At 42.3% G+C, this 26,356-nt stretch overlaps 2 protein-coding genes across 4 annotated transcripts; both read left to right on the forward strand.

The window, feature by feature from the left end:
• Positions 1–464: 464 nt before the first annotated feature.
• LOC114562766 (sodium/hydrogen exchanger 2) lies at positions 465–11,141 on the forward strand. 3 transcript variants are annotated; one of them, XM_028589359.1, is made up of 15 exons: positions 465–717; positions 1,133–1,355; positions 2,130–2,370; positions 2,832–3,082; positions 3,849–4,066; positions 5,887–6,083; positions 6,179–6,268; positions 7,169–7,239; positions 7,474–7,608; positions 8,374–8,470; positions 8,557–8,677; positions 8,958–8,969; positions 9,366–9,428; positions 10,675–10,692; positions 10,826–11,141. In XM_028589359.1, the coding sequence occupies exons 1-15, from the start codon at positions 465–467 to the stop codon at positions 11,017–11,019; spliced, it is 2,184 nt and encodes a 727-aa protein (XP_028445160.1). In that variant the 3' UTR covers positions 11,020–11,141. The 3 variants fall into 3 exon arrangements, with proteins under 3 accessions (XP_028445160.1, XP_028445161.1, XP_028445162.1); XM_028589360.1 differs by lacking the exons at positions 465–717; positions 1,133–1,355; positions 8,958–8,969 and having other exon boundaries at positions 2,122–2,370; positions 8,557–8,670; positions 9,365–9,428; XM_028589361.1 differs by lacking the exons at positions 465–717; positions 1,133–1,355; positions 8,958–8,969 and having other exon boundaries at positions 2,122–2,370; positions 8,560–8,670; positions 9,365–9,428.
• Positions 11,142–11,574: 433 nt separating this feature from the next.
• LOC114563024 (transmembrane protein 182) lies at positions 11,575–17,302 on the forward strand. The gene is made up of 5 exons (XM_028589782.1): positions 11,575–11,901; positions 13,934–14,057; positions 14,561–14,659; positions 15,974–16,111; positions 16,674–17,302. Exons 1-5 carry the CDS (start codon positions 11,734–11,736, stop codon positions 16,892–16,894), a joined length of 750 nt encoding a protein of 249 aa, XP_028445583.1. The 5' UTR covers positions 11,575–11,733; the 3' UTR covers positions 16,895–17,302.
• The last annotated feature ends 9,054 nt before the right edge of the window (positions 17,303–26,356 follow it).

The raw sequence follows: 26,356 nt of genomic DNA on the forward strand, positions 1-26,356 counted from the left end.
TTGTTTTTAAGCATTACTTTGTGATTTTAATTGTGGACTGTATCTAAAGCACTTTGTGACTTTTATCTGTAAAAAGCGCTATATAAATACATTTTACTTACTTATGTGGGTGTTATTTGTAATGTGTTGATGGTAGTATGGTCCTCCTAAACCAGTCAGAAAATGGTGTCCCCACATTAGCAAGTAATTGTATGTGTGTGTGTGTGTGTGTGTGTGTGTTGAGCTCTGTACTGCTGGTTGGATATCATTGCTAGCTCAGGGATTCCTGTGCACATTAGTTGCTGCATGAGTTGTGGAGTTGTTGTTTTGTGTGGGTGTGTGTGTGTGTTTGTGTGTGTGTGTCTGTGTCTGTGTGTGTGTCTGTGTCTGTGTGTGTGCATGCTGCTCGCCCTCCCTTTATCTCCATAACCCCTGTCCTATTCTCTCCCTGTCCCTCTCTCCTGTTGTCCCAGCATGGCTGCAGGATGGCTGCCCGGTGGACTCTCTCACTGCTGCTCTCTGCCTGCCTGTTTTGGCCTGCATGTTTGGCCCTGACTCCCCCAGCTGAGCTCCCGCAGCCCCACAACTTGCCCCCCTCACTGGGCTCCAACAGCAGCGATGGCAGCCTGTCTCTGGATCTGCCCATGGCTCTGAGGGTTTTCAGCGTGGACTATAACCATGTGCAGGCTCCCTTTGAGATCGTGCTGTGGATCATGCTGGCCTCACTGGCCAAGCTGGGTAAGCTTCAGCTGGTCTTCTGCTCATACATGAAAAAGCCAACGTTAGATAACATCCTAGTGGAAGTGGTTAGATGTTGTTAGAGGGTTCAAATCTGAAGTTAACTGAAATTGCTTCAGGGTTTGTTATGTTACGGTATTTATTATTATTTTATTATATTACTTTATCAACTACTGTATGAGTAACGTTACCCAAGTGGTTCATCTAAATCATCTATAAATGTATTATAATAATTCTTAAAATATAAAGAAGGCACACAAGAAATAAAACTTCTCTAATCTGCTGTTGGTGTATAGCTCCACTTTTGTGCTTTCAGTCAGAGTGACAGAAATTCAGCTCAAAAAAGTCACAACATGGATGGTGGAATTATTAGCATTAGCATGAAGCCCTTGTATCTTCTGTCTCTATCCTCCAGGTTTCCACTGGTCAGGTCGAGTCCCAGCAGTGGTCCCAGAGAGCTGTCTCCTGATCATGGTGGGCCTCCTGGTTGGAGGGGTGATCTATGGCGTTCGCCACTCTGCTCCCCCGACTCTCAGCGCGGATGCTTTCTTCCTCTTCCTGCTCCCGCCCATCGTGTTGGACGCAGGATACTTCCTGCCAGGGAAGCTGTTCTTTGAAAACCTCGGGACCATCCTCTGGTTGGTACAATGTTTTCATTTTGATCTGTGTGTGGGTCTGTGTGAAAAAGCCGTTGGATACATGTTCTCTTATATCTTCACATTATTAGAGTTTCTTTTTTAAATATGCCATTACAAGGAAATGACATTTGTGTAAAATGCACTCACATTTTCCAACCAATTTATATAGCGTCAATGAAACAAGCAGATACAATATGATTTATCTGTTTAAAGCTGCTAACAATGCTATCAGTATTTCTTTTAGCCATGCTAGCAACTTGGCTCAAGGGATGGCACTGTTTGTCAGACGTACAAATATCCCAGAGGAAAATTCCTAAATACTTTAGTGATCCCCTGACTATCTAGTGCCACTGCACGAGATAGACAGATCTTTCAAAGATCTTTGAAAAACTAGAGGCCTTCCCATCAGGCTCAGCTGTACTTTTTGACTAAGAACATGGCTAACTTTATGCTTGCTAAACATCAGCATGGTAACATTGTCATTGTGAACGTGTTAGCATTCTAATGTTAGCATTTAACATGTTTTAAAGAGGTGGCTCATAGAGAACACCCTACAGAGAATGATCACCATACTCAGCTGTTCCTCTCAGCTCTGGAGCATTTTTGCATCTTTCATATCATTGTTTTAGTTTTTATTGCCCAGAACGTTACTGTTTTGGTTCAGTCTCACCGCTCTCTCATCAGTGTTGTTTCTTTGACGTTATCTTGAGCAAACTTGTCAAGCAGTTTTATTCCTGTTTCCTGTAAAGCTGCTGATTGTGTATACATGTGCAGGTATGCGGTGCTGGGAACCCTCTGGAACATGCTGGGCATTGGCCTGTCTCTGTACGGTGTGTGTCTGCTGGCCCCGAGCTCTCTGGGAGACATCTCTCTGCTCCACTGCCTGCTGTTTGGCTCTCTGATCGCTGCCGTCGACCCCGTGGCCGTGCTCTCCGTCTTCCAGGAAATGCATGTCAACGACCAGCTTCACATCTTGGTGTTTGGAGAGTCGCTGCTCAACGACGCCGTGACCGTGGTGAGGGGGAGAGGTGGTGAAAATAACAATAAGATATCTTCTTCTGTGTTGGGCTACCGGGTTCTGTGATGGGCCACACACACACACATGGGTTGGGCCACCAGCAGCACGGTGCCCCTATGGTTAGCACTGTGGCCTCACAGCAAGAAGGTTCTGGGTTCGAACCCTGGTGGTCCCGGGCCTTTCTGTGTGGAGTTTGCATGTTCTCCCCATGTCTGAGTGGGTTTTCTCTGGGTGCTCCGGTTTCCCCCACCACTAAAAACATGTTCCCTTCCCTCTCTACCAAGCTGAAGTGTGTTGAGCGTCTGGCGCCGTTAGGCTGCCATTCATCACCCAGGTGGGTGCTACACATTGCTGTGGTAGAGAGTAGCCGTCCCCCCAAAGCACTTTGAGTGTCTATGATAAAGATCTATATAAATGTAATGAATTATTATTATTTAATACATTTCCCGTTCTCTCAGGTGCTCTACAAGCTGTTTGAGTCCTTCCTCCGTCTGCCATCAGTGTCGGGGCTGGATGTGTTGCTGGGGGGGTGCAGGGTTTTGGTGGTGGGCCTCGGCGGCCTGTTCATAGGCCTCTTCTTTGGCCTGGTGGCGGCCCTCACCTCCCGGTTCACCTCCAGAGCCCAGGTCATCGCCCCGCTCTTTGTCTTCCTCTACTCCTACCTGTCCTACCTGACCTCAGAGATGCTTCACCTCTCTGGCATCATGGCGTGAGTGCTGTCGAGCATCAACTCAAACTCAAAATCCGCCGGATGTCCATCTTTTGGATGTCCATCTTTTCGGATGTCCTTTTTCGGATGTCTGTTACCTTCCGCTTTCTTTGTGTTCAAATCCACTCCGGTGGATTTGTGAGGACTATGGTTAACTGCTCCTCAGATCTCTGCAGGGTAAATCCAGACAGATTTACAGCTAGACTATCTGTCCAATCTGAGTTTTCTGTTGCACGATTAAAACTACTTTTGAACGTACACAAGTACTTTAGCAGATGCACCGTGGCTCCGTCTGGCGCTTAGCCCCGCCCAAGACGATTGTGATTGGTTTAAAGAAATAAATCAGAGCATGTTTTTCTCCCATCCCGCAATGCTGTGTGGACTCACCAGACCCTCCTCCGCAGCGCTGTGGAGGAAGGTCTGGCAATGCGAGACTACATTTTAACTAAACGCTTTCCTAGTGCTGACACAAAACAAATATAAGTATAAAATGTACAATTCAACAAAAAACAGATAAATGTAGAGTAAATACAAGGGTACTAACATAAAGTTAACATTTCAACATAAAACCCTTTTCAGACCAGAATAAATCATGTTATGTTTTTTTATCGTCATCGTAATATCAACAGGCGCAAGAAACACATCACGAAAGGCTGCTACATGTCGTAAAAGACATTCAGAGATTTTGGGTGACAGTTGAATTAAAACATCATATGTAAATGTTTAGCGTGGTAACATCTGATTATATTTCGTCCCCTCTGTACAGCATAGTGACCTGCGCCGTGACCATGAAGCAGTATGTGGAGGCTAATGTGTCAGAGCGCAGCAAGACCAGCATCCAGTACTTCCTGAAGATGTGGAGCAGCGTGAGTGAAACCCTCATCTTCGTCTTCCTGGGCGTGTCCACAATACAGGATGTCCATATGTGGAGCTGGCCCTTTGTCTGCTCCACACTGCTGCTCTGCCTCATCTGGAGGGCCACAGGTATTTTTGAAAATCTTTCCTGCACTTTCACTTTTTATATCACTTCAATTTTAGTTATAGTCTCAAAGCATAACAAAAGTTATGTCAGGACACTTTACAGATAGAGTAGGTCTAGACCACACTCCATAATTTACAGAGACCCAACATTTAGTGCAACAGTGGCGAGGAAAAACTTCCTTTTAGAAGGCAGAAACCTTGGATAGAACCAGACTCTTGGTAGGTGGCCATCTGCCGCTGCCAGTTGGGAAACAGAGACACAGATACAGAAATAGGATTTCATAATAATTATAGGAGTTGGCATGATGGGCAATGTGGCAATTATAGTAACAATAAAATAGAAATAATAGTAGTAGCAGAATACTGCTTTCGAAGCAGCAGTTTATTTTTAAATCTATTTTCTTTCACAATCCTCCTTATTTATAACATTTAATCCCATATAGATCAGCATATAGTCTGAGACATACTGAGTACCCCTTTTTCTTCAAACCCAGAATCTCCAAAGAAATTGGGCGACGTGCCTTTAAATTTAAAACCACATCTGATTGGAACACCTTGCCCGGCAAACTTTGATCCATTACTTCATTTGGTTTCTTTAAAGTGCCCATATTATGCTCATTTTCAGGTTCATAATTGTATTTAGAGGTTATATCAGGATAGGTTTACATGGTTTAATTTTCAAAAACACCATATTTTTGTTGTACTGCACATTGCTGCAGCTCCTCTTTTCACCCTGTGTGTTGAGCTCTCTGTTTTAGCTACAGAGTGAGACATCTCACTTCTGTTCCATCTTTGTTGGGAGTCGCACATGCGCAGTACCTAGGTAAGGACTGCTAGCCAGTCAGAAGCAGAGTATGAGGGCGTGCCCTGACAGTACCTAGGTAAGGACTACTAGCCAGTCAGAAGCAGAGTATGAGGGCGTGCCCTGACAGTACCTAGGTAAGGACTACTAGCCAGTCAGAAGCAGAGTATGAAGGCGTGCCCTGACAGTACCTAGGTAAGGACTACTAGCTAGTCAGAAGCAAAGTATGAGGGCGTGCCCTGACAGTACCTAGGTAAGGACTACTAGCCAGTCAGAAGCAGAGTATGAGGGTGTGCCATGCTAGCAGCTAGGTGAGCATTATAACATGTGTTCCAAAGTGACCACGTTTGTCTCTGAAGTAAAGGCTGGACTACAATAGAGCTGTTTGGAGCAGTTGGTGAACAGTGTTTTCTGTTGGAGATGGTAAGTCCCTTTGGGGGGGACTTTGGGCTTTTTCACTTTGTAAACCTATAACGTGCACAAAAAAGATATATAACACAATAAAGGAAAGGGAAAAAAGCCAAAAAGCATAATATGAGCACATTAAGGCATCTGTCTTTAAATCAATCAACCTGCTCTTGCTTCTAATTTGACATGACACATGATTCTTGTTGATTTTCTTTTTCTTTTCTTTTTCTTATGTCAGATTTATGTATTATGTATGTATGTATTATAGATGTATGTTCTGTTTCTTCTTTTCTCCTCCTTAATGTGTTGGCACCTTTTTGTGCATATACTGTGCATAGCAGCACAATTGGGATGTATGCAAATTTATTGTGTAGTATTTTATGAGGGGGAGTCAGTTGGTGTTGGAGTAGTTAGGCGTGGGAGTGCTGTGTTTATGTGTGAATGTTGTCTTAAGGACCCCCGCGAAAATGAGGTGATTAGGCTCAAAGGGTCTATCCTAATAAATACTCTCTTTATATATACTGTATATGTATGTACAAAGATGCTCTGGGCCATGGAGCTTATTAGATAGTGGTCAGAATAGAGAAATCAACGCATGTGGCTTCCCCTGAAGGTGTTCTCCTGCTGACTGCTGTGGTGAACAAGCTCCGGAGGAACACTGTCACCTTTCGAGATCAGTTCATCATTGCCTACGGAGGCCTTAGAGGGGCCATCTGCTTCTCCCTCGTCTTCCTGATCGACGACTTCCCAAAGAAGAGACTCTTCATCACAACGACCATCGTCGTCATCCTCTTCACTGTCTTTGTACAGGTGGGAGAATAATGTCACTTGCTTCTTCTTTTCTTTTTGGCTTCATGGAGTACTTGTTTGGATATCTGTTGAGTTTGGTTTTGTCTGGTTTCCAGGGGATGACTATTAAGCCTCTGGTAGAGCTGCTGGATGTGAAGAGGAAGAAGAGAGCTCTGCCTACGGTCAGCGAGGAGATCCACAGCAGGGTGAGAAGCGGGGTCCGGGCCGCAAAATAGTCTGTAAGGAAGACAGTGTATACTGTATATGCATTATTAAAATGGTGTATTCCAAGTGTAATTATCAACTTATCCAATCGAGTGAGGAATGTAGACACCACAATAAGTCATGTCTTCATACATCATTCATTTAGTTGTTTTTATAGTAATAATTTCATTATTTATTTAAAATATACAGTATCAGACTGTATATGTATGACATTTTGTCAGTAGAACAAGGTAAAATATTTTAACAAACCAAAATGAAATTATTGGTTATAATTTTATTTAAAAATGCATACTTCTTAGCTTAATACCTTCACTGTATTTTAAATGTCCTTGCTTTTGGAGTCATGCTGTAACACTATGGAGCCCCTAAGGGGACATGAAAAAAAAAAAAAAAAAGTTTAGTTTCATGTGCTCACACGAAACTTTCATGTTCGCATGTGAAACTTTCATGTGCTTTCACATGAGCACATGGAAATAAACTACATTTTTTTTTTTTTTACTCATATCCCCTTAGGGGCTCCGTAGTAACACAATGTATGTATCAAATCAGATAATCTAAGAAGAAGGATTCATTGAGTGTTAATATATATATATATATATATATACACTTTTCTTGCTGTTTTGGATCACCGTACAGTATCTAAGTAAAGATGCCACAGCGATGAGCTTCAGTTTTCTAGTTGATTCCGTTTTTTATTATAGAAATGCATCTTTCATGTTGCGCTGGTGTCATGGCCTCTGTGTGTGAACACGGTCTCTTCTGCTTACTCCCTTTCATCAGTCTAATGAACATAATAGTGACTTCAAAATATCCCATGGGAAATGATATGTAGAGGCAAAAGAAATCTGTGAATGATATATTCACATCATGTCTCCTCTCAGCTCATTGATCATCTGCTGGCAGGGATAGAGGATGTGGTTGGCTACTGGGGGCAGCACTACTGGAAAGACAAGTTAGTTTCTCTTGTTTTACATTTACTTTGCCTTTTCTGATTGTGTTTCCCCTAAATGTTTTTGCATGCCCATAAGAATAGGACCTGAAATGACCAGTAGGTGGCAGCAAACACTGCATGCGAAAGGTCCAGATCATTTTCCAGCCAGCTGGTCACTGAAATGTATTTCATGTGTGTGTGTGTGTGTGTGTGTGTGTGTGTGTGTGTGTGTGTGTGTGTGTGTGTGTGTGAGAGGTTTGAGCAGTTTAACAAGAAGTACCTTCGTCGTTTCCTGATCCGTGAGGATCACCAGGCTCCCTCCAGCATCCTCAGAGTTTACCAGGAGCTGGAGAGAAGGGACCAGAGGGGAGACGAGGAGGCGCCACCACTGTGAGAATTTATTTTTTTACTTCATTTCAGCATCTCTCATAGTCGGGCTCAGGGATCTCCAGGACTTCATAGAAGTAGCCCCATAGGGTCCTTAAAGTGCTCATTTTCAGGTTCATAATTGGTTATATCAGAATAGGTTTATGTGGTTTATGTGGTCAAAAAAACCACCATATTTTTGTTGTACTGCACAATGCTGCACATTGCTGTGTTGAGCTCTCTGTTTTAGCTACAGAGTGAGACATCTCACTTCTGTTCCATCTTTGTTGGGAGTCGCACATGCTCAGTACCTAGGTAAGGACTACTGGCCAGTCAGAAGCAGAGTATGAGGGCGTGCCATGCTAGCAGCTAGGCTAGCATTATAACATGTGTTACAAAGTGACGCACGTTTGTGAACAGTGTTTTCTGTTGGAGATGGTAAGTCCCTTTGGGGTGGACTTTGGGCTTTTTCACTTTGTAAACCTATAACATGCAAAAAAAATATATATAACACAATAAAGGAAAGGGAAAAAGCCAAAAAGCATAATATGAGCACTTTAAAACTAGGGAAAGTTTCATGACCACCATGGTTATCTGTGTGTAACCGGTTGAAGAAGAAATAAAGTAGGGGCTCTGAACTCTAACACATAGCCTGCATACATTACACCAGATACATTTTTAATAAGGAACCAGAATAGATTTTTTGTAATTATAAATGAGATAAAGGCAAATGCAAATATGACCCTGTTACATGTCCTAATTGAAAACGTTAATGGACTTCACTTTTAGAGTGGACCCCCGCTCCCACAGCCGTCCCCTCTTACCCGAGGAGATGGACAGCATCAGGCGTATTCTCTCCAGAAACCTTCAGAACTTCAACAACAAGGTAATTCACAGCCTGGGTTTGTGTACCTCTGTTGCACTATACAGTTGGTATGTACTATTCATCTACTGTTTGTGTTGTCCCTCCAGCAGACACCAGCCTACAGCAGACACACCCTGCACCAGGACGCCACCATGGACAGAACAAGGAAGCCTCTTCACAGACACCGGAGTCTGGGAGAAAGATACACGTTTAATACACAGGTACCATGTTAACACAAGTCTTTCAGTCTCATTTCCTCTGAGTCGCATTGATTAAAAATAACGTGACAAATTCACGAACAGCCGTGAGAGCGTGTTGTATTGAAGCAAGTAAAACGTTAAACAAATTAAGTGAAATAATCCTTCCAAAATGCTACATACTGGTACCGTTTTAAGATTCGAAAGGCTATCTGAAATTCATCAGGCAAATGAAAAACAAACATGATTTTATCCTCAAAAATGTCTCATAAGCAGGGCCACACAGAATCTGCGGACACAGAATTCCGCAGATTGCCCTCAGATTTTCCTCAGATATTCAACAAATTAAAAAAATGAAAATAAAACTCTCCACACATCTCCACCCCAAGCAGATAAACAGTCTGCTATATTCCGCAGATTTTCATTCTGGATCACCGCTGAATAAAAAAAAGCAAAAAAGCAAATGTCTTAAGTTATCTTTCAAAACCAACCAATTACTGTTTGCTCCTACTTTTCATGAACACACTGTCAGGGTGACAATTATTTGTGTTAAAATGTGAAAAAGTGTCACTATTTGGAAATAAGGTGAGATATACATCATGATTTGCGTCAAGAATATACCACTTTACTTAAAATGATCAATAAGCTTGACTGAGTTATTCATCACACTGATTTAGTTCAAACCTGTTTGTTTTACTGTATACTTCCATTGTGACAGGGGGAGGATGGAGAGTTCAGTGGCTCACGCAGAGGGAGAGCAGGACTCAGCAGGTCTCACACAGGTACAGTGAAAGACAGTTCAATACATATAAATATACAAAAACACACATATTGGACAAAATATGCATCTTCAAGATATAATGTACTGTATGTATGTCATGTTTCTTTGTGTGTCTGTGTACCAAGACCCTAGTGTTGGAAAGGACAACTACTGGTGTATGGATGACAAAAAGTATTATTATATCTACTAGAGATGTTCCCATACTATTTGTTCCAACCTGATTTCACAGAATTCCGTGAAATGAACACGGCCCCATAACTCAAAATCTGTGGCATATTCATGGAATAGCAAAACATTCCGTGATGGGCCCACGGAAGAATTCTGTGAAATGAACGCGGATTGCCGAAAAGTCCGTGATGGGCCCACGGAAGAATTCCGTTAAATAAACACGGCCCCTTAAGTTAAAGAAAAGGTCATGGGTGGGCTTACGGTTCCGTGACACGCGAGAAGAACGGGACGCTTGGGTTTAGGAAAAGAAGAAAGCGACTTTAGGAAACAAGCGGGACACGAACCCCCGGTCTCCTGGGTGAAAGTCCTGTGTTTGACCCATCCACCCCCCCCAACCAACCTTCCTACACGGAATTTCGGCCTTACATACTACACGCTACCGTAGTCGCTCATAATGCTACGTCATCTTCTCATTGACTTTACATTGGTATTGTTTTCCATGTGGTGGCCACACAGAATTTTCACACATTCCGTGCCACCACCACGTAATGACCTGTTAACAATTTGTGATCATTTCACGGAATTCGTTGAGACCAGGCTGATTTGTTCCCTCCCGATACCGATTCTGATACCTGAACTTGTATATCAGCCAATACTGAGGACAGATTGGATAGTCTTTTTAGCACTGAGTAAAAAAAAACATGTATATTATTTTTTAACAGTTGTATACTACCAACCCTGTATATACAGTATGTTGTATGACCTGGCTCAGGTTAAAGCCTTTGTAAAACATGAACAAATACAACATACAGAGAAGTTACAAAAACACACATAGATAGAATCAATGACATATACCGAACATTTCTTGTATTAGTCAGTCATAACGGAAACAGAACATAAATAAACTACTATTAAAGTAGATTGTTTTGGATTGGTGCATAAACCTGCATATTCGCCGATACCAATACCAGCATTTTAGGCAGTATCGGCGGCATTTCTGAAACTGTTATCGGTATCGGAACCACTCTAATATCTACACTTGTCTTTTCACTCCTCTGCTTCTCTCGAGCACTCAATAGTCACTACAAAAACACAGGGTAAGTATATAGACACGTCATGAGATTGTCTCTCGTCTCTCTCCACCTCCTGACCTTTGACCCTGACAACTATAGTGTGACTATTCTGACTTGGCGGGCCTTGAGCTCACAGCAGCCTCTCTTCTCTTGGCAGTATGCTCCATGAGCCCGAGGCCTGTCCTCCAGGACTCATCTGTCCCGGCAGCTACATCTCAGACCAGAGGGCTAGTGGATCCCAAATCTTCAGCTGTCAGAAAGGAGCAGATCTCTCCACACCATCAAGCGCCTGATGGAAGAACCCCAAAGAAACAACTCAGCTTTGTTTTGGAGAGCGAGAAGCAGCAATGAAGGCAGACTGTGAGAAAGACAGAGGGCGAGGAGAAGAAATGTAAACCAGTGAATTCAGTCATTTCAAAATGGCTCCATAAAGTGATAAGTACCTCATATTTATTTAGCCATAGAGTTGTGGGTTTCAGGGCTGATGAATTGCAATTGTATGGATATCTTCCAATTAAAACTTTTTAAATGGATTAATAACTCACCTCCTGGTTTTATCATTTTGAGTGTCTGCCAGCTACAATAAAGCTTTCCTTAGCTCCGTGTTCCAACTCTCGCTGGAGGTTTGAGGGCCATTTGCATCTCTAGTCTAATTCATTTTCAAAGTGGCGCTCCAAGTGTAACACCTACCTTAGAAATAGCTTGCAGTCATAAAGGGTGATACTCGCTGTCCACATTACAAGCACACACTCCAACCAATCCTGCCTCTCCTTGGTTCCTTTACAAATGCACAGCACACCCATCGGTAATTTGACGAGGACAGGCTTACTGCTTCCTAAAATAACTCCTGTCCCCCCGCCTGACCTCCTCAGTTACTGGAGCTTCTTTTCACCACAGTTCCCAGCATGCCAGGGAGTGGCTGGGAGGGCCCGACTGTTTTCATTAGGACCGGGGCTGGGCAGAGGGGTTTGCAGAGTGGACACCAGACAGCTGAGGACGAACTGACCTGAAGACAGAAAGCTGAGGAGTAAGAGCACCGTGTGAAGGAGGTTTTAGGCTGGAGTTATGAGGGTGGGAGCTGCGTCCTTGGCTGGGGGGATATTTGGGGTATTAGGAACTCTGTGTTTCTTCCTTGCCTTCAGTACAGACTACTGGCTGGTGGCCAGTGACAACTGTGGACCATATACATGGCCGACTAAAACAACACTGACTAAAGATGCCAACGGGACTGAGGTAGGACAGATACATGTGTGCGAGGGCTGCACGATCTGAGAAAAATATCTAATTACGATGATTTTAACTGATATTGCGATTGCGATGTGATTCACGATAATGGAGAGAATGATCATTTTTGTATTGTTATTCTCATTTTCATTGAAATATGTTAAAATTGAAAAAATTTAAATGATTATAGTGTGATTTTTTTTGCCAAGAATCTGTACCAAAGAAATATGTTTTCTTTAGTCTTTAGGATACGTTTTGGATATTGTAGTGGTCCATATTGCGATATCAATAAAATTGCGATTCATTGTGCAGCCCTAATGTGTGCACATATTCACTAGCACAGATACAATAAACTTTACTGCTGGCTGTCAGAATTGGTCGGTGACCTCCAACTAAACTGTATAGTATAAATAATAGTCACAACATCATTTCATGTGAGAGGCGAGGCCAATGTGGAATCTGATCAGATGCTGTGTGCACGCTATGCCACTATAGGATATTTAAAGAGGTACCGAAATAGTTTAGTCTTGTAAAGTTTGGGGGGGATGTAAAAGAGAAACAGATTTAAAAGAGAATGAATCAAATCAATGTAGCTGAGTTTCAAGACATCCTGAGATTTTGTTTGACTTGACAAGCTCCAAAAACACTAGATCCTACACCTCCCATAATGCTTCCAATAGCATCGTTTTTTCAGACCCTCCACTGCTGAATTCAAGGGCTTCTCGGATAGTCGAGTTGGGAAGTCGTTAATCTGACTTCGGTGTGTTCACGAGCTTGAAGTCATTAAGTTGTAATGTGGAAACAACATGGACGCTACAAAGAATTTGTAATTTGCTAATAGCACTAAACACAAAGTGCAGCTGAGGCTGGTGGGACTGTCACCAGTTTGATGACATCATCTGAGTTCTTTTCTCTTGACAAAGCTCCTCCAGAGCCAATTCCTGATATTAACTGGAAAAGAGCTTGGTTGTTACCTAGTAAATACTGCATTACAAATAAAGTGAAGGAGGTTCAATTAAAAATTCTTCATAAAATATACCCCTTGAATGTTACTGTAGCCAAATATGCAGACATAAGTAGTGCTTGTTCCTTCTGTGGTGATGTGGATGAAACCTATTTTTTGAATGTGAGAAAACTAAAACATTTCTCAGTGACTTAAATAGTCACCTTTTTGATCCACCTTACTCTCTTAGCGTAAAAGATTTTCTTTTTTATTATGATAATCCTGATAATAACACTTTGGTGTGAACATATGTAGTGAACTTGTTTGTTTTGCTTGCTAAATTTTTTATTCATGAACAGAAATGGCAAAACGGGACAGCCTTCCTTCCAGGTATTTAAGTTTAGAAATAGATTTGCTCCTTAAATCACTTTATAAAATTAAAAATAACCCCAAAAAAATGATCGGCTTCTGTGTCTCCTCTACACATTCTGGAGATCCTGAACAGTTTTCCTCTTTGTTTTTTGTTGCATGCGTCTTGTTTTTGTATGAAAAACTGTATTGTCATACCATGACAGTGTACGATGATTTGTGTCTTTAAGCATCAAGCGTAGTGCTCCACATCTGATCTTTGTGTAAACTCAGTGGAGTGCCCCTTTAATTTCCCAGTTTATTCTTACATTCTACATTCGTAAGAAAGTTCACAAAATGCAAAGTAAGGGATATATTTATGAAAGCTAATCCCTCCGGTGAACTCCTCCCAAAACGCCACATCACAACAAAGTCTTTCATTTTCAATAAAAGAGGATGATTAGTCGCTGTGTGTTATTCGGCACCATCAATCATGTTTCTGACAAGCAAATGGAGAGTACCAGTCATGCGTGTTTCATAAGTTCCCCTTGAAAACCTCACACTGGCAGGCCATAATCAGAACCACGTTTGATGCCGCGGCACCATTGAAGTACAGAATCACGCAGAGCGGCTAACAGAGACGTGTTGACAACGCTGACAGGCATTACGCTTCATCCATCTCCAGACATTTCAGTGTCCATCTCTCTGTTGGTGTGCTGATGTCAGTGTGTCTCTTTTTTTATCATTTAGATCCAGTTAGTGGAAGCTGTCACTGCTTCTCCTCCATCTCTCACTTTACACCACGAGGGCTTCTTCTGGCGATGTGTGTTTCAGGTGGAGCCCACAGCACATGCAGTCCTGGCCACTCTCTTCAGTATGTACACTTGTGGCATTTTTAGGCCTTTATTGACAGGACAGCTGAAAAAATTAAAGGGGAGAGAGAGGGCTAACAACATGCAGCAAAGGGCCACAGGTCAGATTTGAACCAGTGCCCACTGCGTTGAGGAGAAAACCTCTACATATGTATATGGGCACCCGCTCTACCAACTGAGCTACCCAGGCCCCCCGAAACAAAGTTTTTGTTGGGGTTTGTCCAGTGTGGTTGCATGTCTCTTGCTAAGCAGTGTGATTTGCTTGACATGCTAACAAGTGCAGGAAAGAAAAAATGTCTATAATTTCGATATTTGACAGAAAATATACAGGAGGAGAGCAAGAAGAATGTGTTTACATTTGCATTTATTTCAGAGATGGAGGTGTTTTTGGGTGTGTGTGTTTTTTTTAGAACCACATCATTATATATTATATAGTTTTTAATTTATACTCTGTAGTTGTTTTTTTTAGCCTTAAAATTATTTTTACTTTTTTGTTTTCATCTAGCAAACCAGCCAGAATACAAGGTCTGTATCCATGGTTACCTCTTCCCTCTGCCTGTTGCACTTGGACCGGTGCCACATCCAAGTTATGATGCTACAGCAGGTAACGCACCCACTCACATACTTACAGACAGGTGACTATCTAACAAAAAAGGAAGACTGTGCAACTAAAGGAAAGTGAAGATGCAGATTCTTCCATACAGGACACAAGAGGGCTCACTGAAAGGTTTGATGAGTATGAGTGATACTGTGATACTATGGCATCCCTCTGGTCACCTCATCTCAATCCAATTAAACACTCTGTTGGGACTAACTTGTTTGACAGCGCTACCTCTACCACAATCATAAAATACCAAATGAGGTCATATCTTTTTGTAAAGATTAAAGCTGTTCTGATCTGTATATATATATATATATATATATATATATATATATATATATATATATATATATATATATATATATACACACACACACACACACACACACACACACACACACACACCAAAAGGCACACATGCATGTATTATTTTACAATTAGTTCCTCACACAGTGACACATAAACACAAATTCACAATTTACATTTGGACATTTACATTGAGAATAACAGTAAAATTAAAAATCCCAAATCACCAACATTGAGAAGCTGAAGGGTCATGGCTTCAACTGAAGGAGCATATAAATGATTGGAGAAAAACAATACAATAAGTGTAGAGATGGTGTTCATATTTCTTCTTCAAATTATTCAAAAAATACTCAAATCTACCCATAAAACACCTGCAAAGTGTATTCCTTATAAGAATAGTTAGACATTTAGGAAAATACACCTATTCACTTTTCTTGTTGAAAGTTAGATGTCAAGATTGACTCTAATGTTTGTCTGTTAGCCAGGAGGTGGTTAGCTTAGCTTAGCATAAAGACTGCAAGCGAGGGGAAACCGCTAGCCTTGCTCAGTCCAAAGGTTACAAAAACCTGCCTATCAGCACCTCTAAAGCTCAGTCATTAACATCTTGTTTATTTAATTTGTAAGTCACTGCACCCAGCCAAGAAATAGTCTGGCATATAACTCCCTGGAAACCACAAATTTTTGCTTTTACACCTTTATTTTTGTATGTATTAAACAAATTAGACATAATGAGTTAATTAGCAAGCTTAAGATCCTCTGATGGGTTCTCTTTACTTTAAGAGCCACACTTGCTGTTTACCACTGACTCTAGTTTTATCATAGAGGTAGTAAATCAATCTTCCTATCTAACTCTTAAGCATATTACACAATGTCAAACAATTTTTTTAATTGCAGAAGGTCACTCCCCTCAAGTTGCCCACATTTGCATAAACTAACACTAACACTCACTCGCCATGCTATATACGTGGATAAGTAGCTGTTCTGATGGCGGCCTGGGTGTATTTCCTGCAGTGTTTCGGGGTTTCTGGACCGTGTTGATAATCCTTGGCCTGGTCGCAGCTCTAACCGGAGGACTCCTCCTGGTCTGCGGCGTCCCCTTCATCAGCCACAAACTCTACAAGCTGGGCGGGGCTTTCCTCATCGCTGCTGGTAAAATATCGTCTGTGCACGTGTGGAGCTCATGTCAGCTGTTCATACCTGTCACACACCCAGCAACACACAGAGCAGCAGATGTCCCTCTGAAGTACTGTCGCTATAACAACAGCAGGGTCAAACACTGCAACCGTGGTAACAGTAGAGATGAGATGGAGCTGCATTCCTCTGGCGTTACTCACAGCACTGACTGTGGAGGAAGTATTCAGATCCTTTACTTAGAGTAAAAGTACTAATACCACACTGTAAAATTGACTCTGTTGTTATGCTTACTCAGATGTTACTTAAGTATGTAAGTATGTAAGTATCATCAGGAAAATGTACTTAAAGTATTAAAAGTAAAAGTTCAATGCAAAAAAATCCTCACATTCAAAGAAACCAAAGCTGTCAGAGTAATGTAGTGTAGTAAAAGCAGAAAGTAGCATCAAAAGTAAAGTAAGACTCACGTAAAGTACAAGTACCTCAAATGTCTACTTAAGTACAGTACCTAGTTACATTCCACCACGGCTGATAGCCTCTGTACCTGTGTCTCCCTCATACTCTTTCTCCCTCTCCCCAGCCTGCTTGTTCCTGTTCACGCTGCTGCTCTATGTACTGTGGATGGAGGTGACGGAGGTGAAGCGCTACGTCCTGCAGGAGAGAGGAGAGGCGTGTCCCCACGCGCAGGTTTCTGTGCTCTACGGCCTGTCGTTCATGGTGGCGGCTGCCGGCGTGCCTCTGGAGCTGATCTCAGGGATGGTCTTCATGCTGGTGGGCCGTGCCCTGCGGGCCAGCAAGTGAGCTCGCCATCTGGCCTGTAAGGAGGAGAAAGGACTGGCCTTTTTATGTCCTGCACTGGGAAGCAGCAGCACACTTGTGGGATGTAAATACTGGCTAAAAGACATGATCAATATTACAGCACCACTCTTTGGATGTCACGAAGCGTGCAGTCAGAAACACTGATTTTATAATAATAAATAATAAGCTTTAATCATAGAGCTCTTTTTCCAAATCCACGTTACAAAGTGCTTCACAAAACAGCAAAATAGAACAGACCAGTCATAAAAGCATCAGGTTTTTAAAACACAACAAATAAAAACCATATGGTGTATAAAAACCTGTACAATGTATGTATGTAATGATTTTCAGTTTTCTATGACTTTCTTTGCTCTAACCAATAAAAATCACTACAGAAAAATAGTTTCTTCATCTGAGTTGCATCCTACTGTCATTCTACTGATTGATGTTCTTTTTATTTTATTAATGCTGAAAATGATGAGTCCATAGAGCAGAATGTGAGAAATGTACGGGTGAAGTAGCTGTGTCCCCTGTCCTGATTTAGGCACACGATCAAAGTAGGTTAGCTGGAACGGAGTGAGGTGGGAGGGAGAATGGCTGGATTTGGATAGAGGGTGGGGGTGGAGCAGGAGATGGATGCATATAGGGGGGGGGATAAAGAGAGAATTGATGCTTGTAGGGGGGCACAAGGGAGCTTTAAGAAATGAACAGCTGTTTGTGGGTTTGGTTGGTGTACAGCAGGCCAGCCACCTGCCTCCTTCACCCCAATCATATTTCACTCCCTCACTGAAATCCTTACGCTTTCTCTGTTCTGCCTCATACTGTTATGTGTCTCTGTCCTATCCTACATGCAGAAACTTTCAATTCAGAAATTCAGAAACCCCTGCCCATCCACTGACACACATCCATCACACATACAGACAGAATGACTCACACCCTTATGGCCATTCCTTATTTTCCTCAGTGTTATCCAAATGGGAAGCACATACTTGTGATTGTATCATAACTGCTATTAGATCATCCTGCTTTTTCATTGGTCAGAATGGGCAGCGGGTGGACTCTCAATCACACATATCATCTTCTATCTGCCCTACTGAGGAGCAGGAGTGGCGGAGGGTGGCATGTTTGCTTCAAAGACCTCACTGATCATACACATAAAAACACACGTTTACACACACACACACACACACACACACACAAACACACACAATTAGAGATGTTCCGATACCGATATCCAATACTGCCTAAAACGCTGGTATCGGTATCGGGAAGTACTGGAGTTTATGCACTGATCCGATACCTCGTAATAAAGCCCTAAAGAAAATCTACATTAAAGTAGTTTATTTATGTTCTTTTTCCGTTATAACTGACTGTCAAACTGGAGAATAAAAGAAAGTTCTGGGGCATTCATTGTTTGTGTGTGTTCATGTTTCACAAAGAGTTTCACCTGAGCCAGACAGACAACAGAGATAGAAATCATATCACATCCATACAGGGATAGTAGTATACAGTTGTTAAAACATAATAAAATTTATGACACACTGATATCGGATCGGAACTCGGTATCGGCCGATACGCAAGTTCAGGTATTGGAATCGGTATCGGGAAGCAAAAAAGTGGTATCGGGCCATCTCTACACACAATAAAGCACCAAGCTCGCAATTCTGAAATAACAATTTTTTTCAGTCAACAGGGAGTCTTTTTTGATTTTGAAAAAGGTGCTTTAAAAATACTGTGAGCGTATTAAAACAAGAAATGTAGACAGCCCGTATTCAGAAACTGTGCCTTTAAACCAGCTGTCATATATATATATATATATATATATATATATATATATATATATATATATATATATATATATAGGTAGAAAGTGCCACTACAGTGCCGTTGCAGTCATTCCCCGGCAGACTAGGCTTTTTAGGGAGGGGGCTTAGAGACAGGCGCTAAAACGGAGCGTTTCAGACAGAGGGTGAGTACAGGTATATTCAGACAAACAGAATGAGCAAAGTAATGTGTTTTATAAACATTAGCAGAAACACAAAAGACAAGTATGAATCTAAAAATGAGCAGAGAAAGGGACCTTTAACAAATATCATAACACAAATAACACAACAACATTTTTTTTTTTTACCTGAAAATATTGAACTGTGGGTGGAAAGGTCAGGAGTAACCTTAATCCTTGACTATTCACTGCTCATTAATCAGAAATCTGGAAAACAGTTGTTGATATATCTTTCTTTGGACCAAAAACAGACAGCTTTGAACATTCATCCTCTCATTGTTGAGAAGTCATAAAGCGTCAGGTTCACCTCTGTCTGCTGTGGACTGTTACTGTGGCTGCAGAGCATATTCAAAGTCTAACAATGTTCTAAATATAGGTTTGATTCTCATTTTAATCACAAAGATTGAAGAGAGTGTATCTGTTTCTAACGGTCTTATTTTGAATGTGGCCATTAGGAGGTCACAGTCCCGGCCCCAGTCTGTCCCAAAAGGCATGCCTTATTGCATTATGGGTAGTCTCGCTTTGCCAGACCGTCCTCCACAGCGCTGCGAAGGAGGGTCTCGCTAGTCCACACAGCATTCCGGGATGGGAGAAAAACCTGCTCTGGTTTATTGGCATTTCTTTAAACCAATCACAATGTTCATTGGCGCCGCTAAACTCCGCACGGAGCCGCTGTAAAATCGTCGTCCAAGAGAAGATTTACCCTGCAGAGATCTGAGGAGCAGTTAACCATAGTGATAACAAATGTCAACACAAAGAAAGTGGAAGGAAACGAAAATCGGCGTTTCCTGTGGCACCAGGACAATCCCGGAAGTGGAACGTCAAAGATAAGGACTACATTAGGGGTAACTTTGCTCAGTCAAACCACAACCCCCTAAAATGTGGAATATGGGTTGATGATGACAAATTACTTTTTTATGGCTTTTAATCCATGCAAATTGTACTTCTCAAACATTCATCTGATGGACAGTTGTTACTGTAACTGGTCCACTTTACTTATCATTCATACCTGTGGCAGAATTACCACAATCAGCCAGCAGAGGGCTCTCTAGCTCTCCTCTTCAAAAGGAACATCTCCCATGCATGGTTGGACAGAAGGGGGAAAATGTGAGCAGTGAGTAGAAAAGGGAAAGAAAGTGAAGGAAAGGAAAGGAAAGGAAGCAATTACTGAGCCGAGTATTGAGCGAGAACTCCTGGCTTTTTCAGTGACTGTAGCTCTTCCTAATCATAGTTAATTAGCTCTTATGTCTCCTCCCCTGTCATACACAACAATGGAAACACACTATCACTTAATTTAAGGAAGAAATAATCTTGCACTTGAAGTGTAAGCAATCATGGCGTTATAATATTATGCATATGGCATAGTGAGCATCACGTGACTAAAGACATGACATGATAATAAAGTCATAAATGGTTTGCAAATTAACCCCAACAGACCCAAGGAACCCAAAGAGCATACGTTTTGTTGATTAGGCCTAATGAGTGTGTGCTCTGTGTGTGTGTGGATGTATAATGCATAGATCTGTATTTCCAGGCATGGCAGCATTATTCGCTGCTAATTTTCAGTATTTGCTAAAGGTCCCATGTATGTGATGGTGTCAGACAGCAAACAGCAGGATGTGGTCTCACACTAGGTAGGGGAAATTAACCCTGCGTGGACCCCTCACCCCTCTGTCCTTCAGAGCACCTGGACTGAATACTGGTGGACTCTAATCCAGTCAAAGAGGGGGATACACTTGGTGAGAGCTCTTTCCTTCCTTTCTCTAACCCCCTAACTCTACTAGTGAGCCGATTACCTGCTCTGTGTGTGTGTACAGTGTGTGTGTGTGTGTGTGTGTGTGTTTGTGTGAGCCCCAGTCTTCTAGGCCCTGAGCATTGTGTGTGTGTGTGTGTGTGTGTGTGTGTGCTCATGAGACGGCCAGACGGACAGTTTCTCCCAGATAAAGGTTTTTCTCCTGTCAAAAAAATGACTGATAATAAGAGCTGATATGAGAGAATAGCAAGCCTTATGGCGTCACCCTTACTTTTTTTGTTTCTTTTGTACACCCCAAATCCCCAGAAACAGCCCCACAACCCCCCGAACACACACACACACACACACACACACACACACACACACACACACACACACACACACACACACACACACACACACATACCCACTGCTAATCTCTACTGGGGGGGTGGTTTAGGTAGAGAAGGAGCAGGTGGAGAGAGAAAGAAGAGTTTATGTGTGTTTCTTTTTTACATTTTTGTATCAATAACTAGTGTAGTCTTAATATTGTTAAAGATATCCCTCCCTTCAAACACCCCAAACATACACACACACACACACACACACACACACACACACACACACACACACACACACACACACACACACACACACACACAGACAGATTATGTCTCAGACAGTCAGAGCTCCTGCCTTCAATTAACCTCACAAAGACAGGATCACTTACACACACGTCTGATGATAGCAGGAGGGAAACAGTAACGAGGTGTGTGTGTGTGTGTGTGTGTGTGTGTGTGTGTGTTTGTTTGTGTGTGTGTGTGTGTGTGTGTGTGTGTGTGTGTGTGTGTGTGTGTGTCTCAATGGCTGCTATGTATACAACAGGCAGGCTCTACTGCATAGCAAGGCATGATACAAAAGTCTCTTATTAGTGAAGGACATTATGTCATATACACTCTGTCTTCTGAGAGAAGGTACAAACATCCCTGTGTGTCGCCCACTTTGTTCAGACTACTGAATATAAGCACATTCACCAGATGTTGTTTCTGCTACTAAAAACAGTAAAGGTAGAACGTACTGTTTTGTATAGTCTTCAGGAAAGAAAAATACTGGAGGTAAAGATGAGGGCTGGCGAAGTGCTGCTCTTTTTTTGAATTTATTGGCACTCCCCACACTGAGAGGAAGCACTGCTGCTATTTGTTTAAAACCAGAGTAATACAAAACAGCATAGTTTTGCTTTTACCTTTGTTTATACTTTCTGGTTTACGCTTTCTGGCGTGTACCAACAAGTACAACGATCCGAGACTGTCAGAAAGTGTGCGCCATTATCCCCATGTGTACGAATCATCATGTTGCATCTAAAAGACAGTTATTGGCGAGAGATCAGAGAGCTGGGATGTAGCCCCAGTGAGGCTATGAAGGCTTCTCACCGTTTGCTCCAGTGTGGCCATTCCAAACACTTATACACTTACACAAGAAACACTTCAAAACACGTTTGCCTTTGGACAGTATTGGAAGACACATTGTATGGTCTAGTTTGTTGGAAGCGAACGGACCCCTTTAGGAGTAATGGTACTCACCAGTGTGAACTGTGTGAACGTGTTGGATGGTCTTCTCTATCAACACAGAGACTTCAACACTGGCATATCTTCATTTACAAGGTTAATTTAGGTCTACTTCCATCCTCCTTCTGAACTATATCAGTGAAAATAGTATCGGGACTTACAATCTTTGTTCCCAGGATCTTTTCCTTCTGTCTGTTGAACTGGGGAAAGAGGTGTTTACTGTAAGTATGCTGCTCCCTCTACCTGGAACAAGTTACAGAAATCCATGAAACTTAATGAGCTGGTCTCATTGGTCGCTTTTAAAAGGGGAACTATGCAAGTCTTTTTTTCGCTTAATTTACCCTAACTGAACAGCTTCGGAGTCGTTGGAATGGTTATATGACTTTTTTCGGGTTGAATGGTGGTCGTCTCGCTCCCCCCTAGAGCCTGTGAGCGGAAAAAAAAACCCTTGCAACTTTCGGCCGGTGAGCCGCCGGCCTCAGCGTCAGGAAGTTTTGCGTGATATCAGGTCTCGCCATGTAACGAATTGCTTCATGGCACTGCACACATCCGCCCATTCAGGAACCGGCTAACAAGGTAGCGATGGAGTTTTTCACACTATCACCATGGCTGAGCCGGCGAAAAAGAAGCAGAAAGCTAGGAAAGCATTGTTGCAGGAACAGAGGAAGAAGAAACGGCAGACTGACCGAGGGAGGAGCTGCCAAATATCTATTCTGAAGCTGTAGGGGGGCTCTATAGAGAAACCTGTAGGGGGAGCTCTATAGAGAAACCTGTAGGGGGGGCTCTATAGAGAAACCTGTAGGGGGAGCTCTATAGAGAAACATGTAGGGGGGGCTCTATAGAGAAACCTGTAGGGGGAGCTCTATAGAGAAACATGTAGGGGGAGCTCTATAGAGAAACCTGTAGGGGGAGCTCTATAGAGAAACATGTAGGGGGGGAGCTCTATAGAGAAACACATGGGGGGGAGCTCTATAGAGAAACCTGTAAGGGGGGCTCTATAGAGAAACCTGTAGGGGGGGCTCTATAGAGAAACCTGTAGGGGGAGCTTTATAGAGAAACATGTAGGGGGGGCTCTATAGAGAAACCTGTAGGGGGGGCTCTATAGAGAAACTTGTAGGGGGGGCTCTATAGAGAAACCTGTAGGGGGGGCTCTATAGAGAAACCTGTAGGGGGAGCTTTATAGAGAAACATGTAGGGGGAGCTTTATAGAGAAACATGTAGGGGGAGCTCTATAGAGAAACCTGTAGGGGGGGCTCTATAGAGAAACTTGTAGGGGGGGCTCTATAGAGAAACCTGTAGGGGGAGCTTTATAGAGAAACCTGCCAGCAAAAAGAGAGAACACAACGAAGAAATGGCCCAAACTGCCTAGCGCCCCTTTAAGAGGGTGTTGATTGACTTGGAGACAGCCACATCTGGCTGTAGATGTTTTGCCTGATGTGATGAGGATTGTGGTTGACTATGAGGGATTTACTGATTCAGCTGTTTTATGTTTTTAGTGTTTTTGTGTATTTTGCGTTTGTAAGTATGTGTGGTTGTCTTGGCCAGGGCACTCTTGAAAAATAGATTTCTTTATCTCAATGAGTCTTTTCCTGGTAAAATAAATAATAAATAAAAAAGGAGTATCAGCCTGGCTCCATGTGATGTGGACCACAGAGATACTCTCACTGGTTGACTATGTCATGTCATGTCACACCTATCTCTGTTGCCGTTTGTGAGGACAAATCTATAAGACAAATATGAACAAGCAGTAAACCTTACAAGTTACATGCTACTGATGGAAAACTCTCAAAGGTGTTTTGTTGGGTGGTCTTGATGAACCTGAGGGCAAGACGCTGAGTGTGGTTCGAGTCCGGGTGTTACTGTAGTAGCATATTGTCCCCAACTATTTCTGCAACTATTTGTCCACCCTAGTGTTATATATTCACACCAACTATCATGCAACAGAGTGCAGTGTAGGGCCACCACTTGACAATTTAATGTTTCAGCCCAGTCGAAATCTGGCACATTGCAGACATTATGTAAAGCTAGCCTTGATCAGCTAAGTTAGGGTCAGCATCCAAACCATCACAGAGTGCATCTGTGTGTGTGTGTGTGTGTGTGTGTGTGTGTGTGTGTGTGTGTGTGTGTGTGTGTGTGTGTGGGTGTGGGTGTGTGTGTGTTGGGGTTCAGAGGTCAGCTGCCGTGAAAGAGCTGTTTCCAGTAATACAGCAGTGTGACTGGCATAACATCAACACAACATGCATCATTTTTGTTAATTTACCTGCACACACACACACACACACACACACACACACAAACACACACACACACACACACACACACACACACACACACACACACACACACACACACACACAAATCACTGTTTACACACCCTGTTTACTCTTGGAGCTGTCTGGCAAACAAACCAAATCCAGTACAGATACAGTACAGTACAATTCATTTAGACAACAAATTAAGAAATACAATCAAGTAAAATCAAAACAAAGAGCTTAACTATGGAGACAGGCAGGAGGAGCTCTATGGACAGACACAACAGAGGAGACATTGCTTTGGGCTTGTGTCTCAACCGTCCCTTTTTTCTTCTCTACTGTATGTCTTTATTTTCCTTTAACATCCCCCTATACACACACATACACACACATACACACCAATCCTCCCCCCAACTTCTTTCATTTCTGCTGAAGGAGAGGAAGAGGAGACAGAGGAGAGAGAGGAGGGGGTTGCGATTAGTTTCAGGGTTCCAGCCCACTTGATTGGCAGCTGGCAGCATATGGAGCTGTGAGGAAGGTTTGCCCACGCTCACTTCTGAGGAAACAAATATTTGCCTGAAGGGGAGAGAGAAAGAGAGAGTGAGAGAAAGAAAAAAAATATTAATTAGTTTGCAGACGCACCAAGAGATAAAAGTCGGCAAGACGCATCCATCAAAAAGCTGCAGAGTTAGCTGCAAAATGGAGAATTTCTCCAAGTTGAAGGATCTAGTAGGCTGCTGGCAGAGCTGAGGGGAAGAACACATGCACGCTGGGAAAGCACTGAGGTGCACAACACATGAGCCCAACGTGGAGTCTACATTAACATCTGTGCATACGTTTACATATTCTGAGTGGAATTAAAATTTAGGCATGCATCTTCCACGCTTGAGAAACATTTCTCTAGCCCCTCCAATTATTTCTTAATTATCGCCTCAGCATCCGAACAAAGTTGTGTGGAGATAAAATCGACATGTATGAAACACATCAGATGCACTCAAGGTAAACATGCAGATGCCAGTCAGGACGTGTTTACTGTCACCACATGATTCCAAACTGACATATAAGAGATTATGATTTTGTAAGAAGAAAAAATACATTCTGGTCTGCTCTTTGTCTTTTGCTCCCAAATATCACAGTCACACTGTTTAGTTTTGCTACTTCACTAATCCACAGGGAAACAAGCAGCATGTCTGTGACAGTTTAAGTTACATATTTTGGGAAATATGTTTTCTTTTCAAGATGCAAAGATTGATAAGTCTCATATCTGTGTGTCAAGAAAAGAGCTAGAGTAAGGAAGAGTTAGCCATGTTAGCATAAAAGCTAGAAGCAGAGCCAAGTTAAAGCAGCTACACAGAGTTTTTAACTGGTTATTAAACAGTCTCAATTTAATACTGATGCCTCAATATGATCTACATTTATGCAAACAAGAACTATTCTGCCTCTCTGGTCCAATTCAGATAAAATGATTTACGGCACCACAAGAGCCTATGTTTACATTTTTCCAGACAAAGTTTCTTAGTAAGTAACACGTAAGCTAGTTGAAAGGACGTGGAGATTTCTTTTTAGAGAAATTTATTTTGGTGTTACATTTTGTGATTATGGCTGATACTGGGACAGGATCAGCAAAGAGAAAAAGAAAAGAATTGACTGTAGAACAAAACAAAGCTAAAAGGGACAGTGATAGAACACCGGTGAAAACACGAGTCAACCAACAGTCATTCAACAGATGGAGAGAATTGGATTTGAAAGGATTTAAAAGTGATCCTGAACTGGTCATCTTCCTCCTAGACAGGTACACAATATGTAGGGATGCACCGAATCAGGGGTTGCACCGAACCAGGGATTCAGCCGAATAACGAATCCACTGGTTAAGATTCTGCCGAATCCGAAACTGAATACCGAATCCTCCTCCCA

This window comes from Perca flavescens, chromosome 10 (assembly GCF_004354835.1).
Source record: "Perca flavescens isolate YP-PL-M2 chromosome 10, PFLA_1.0, whole genome shotgun sequence".
Lineage (NCBI taxonomy): Eukaryota > Metazoa > Chordata > Actinopteri > Perciformes > Percidae > Perca > Perca flavescens.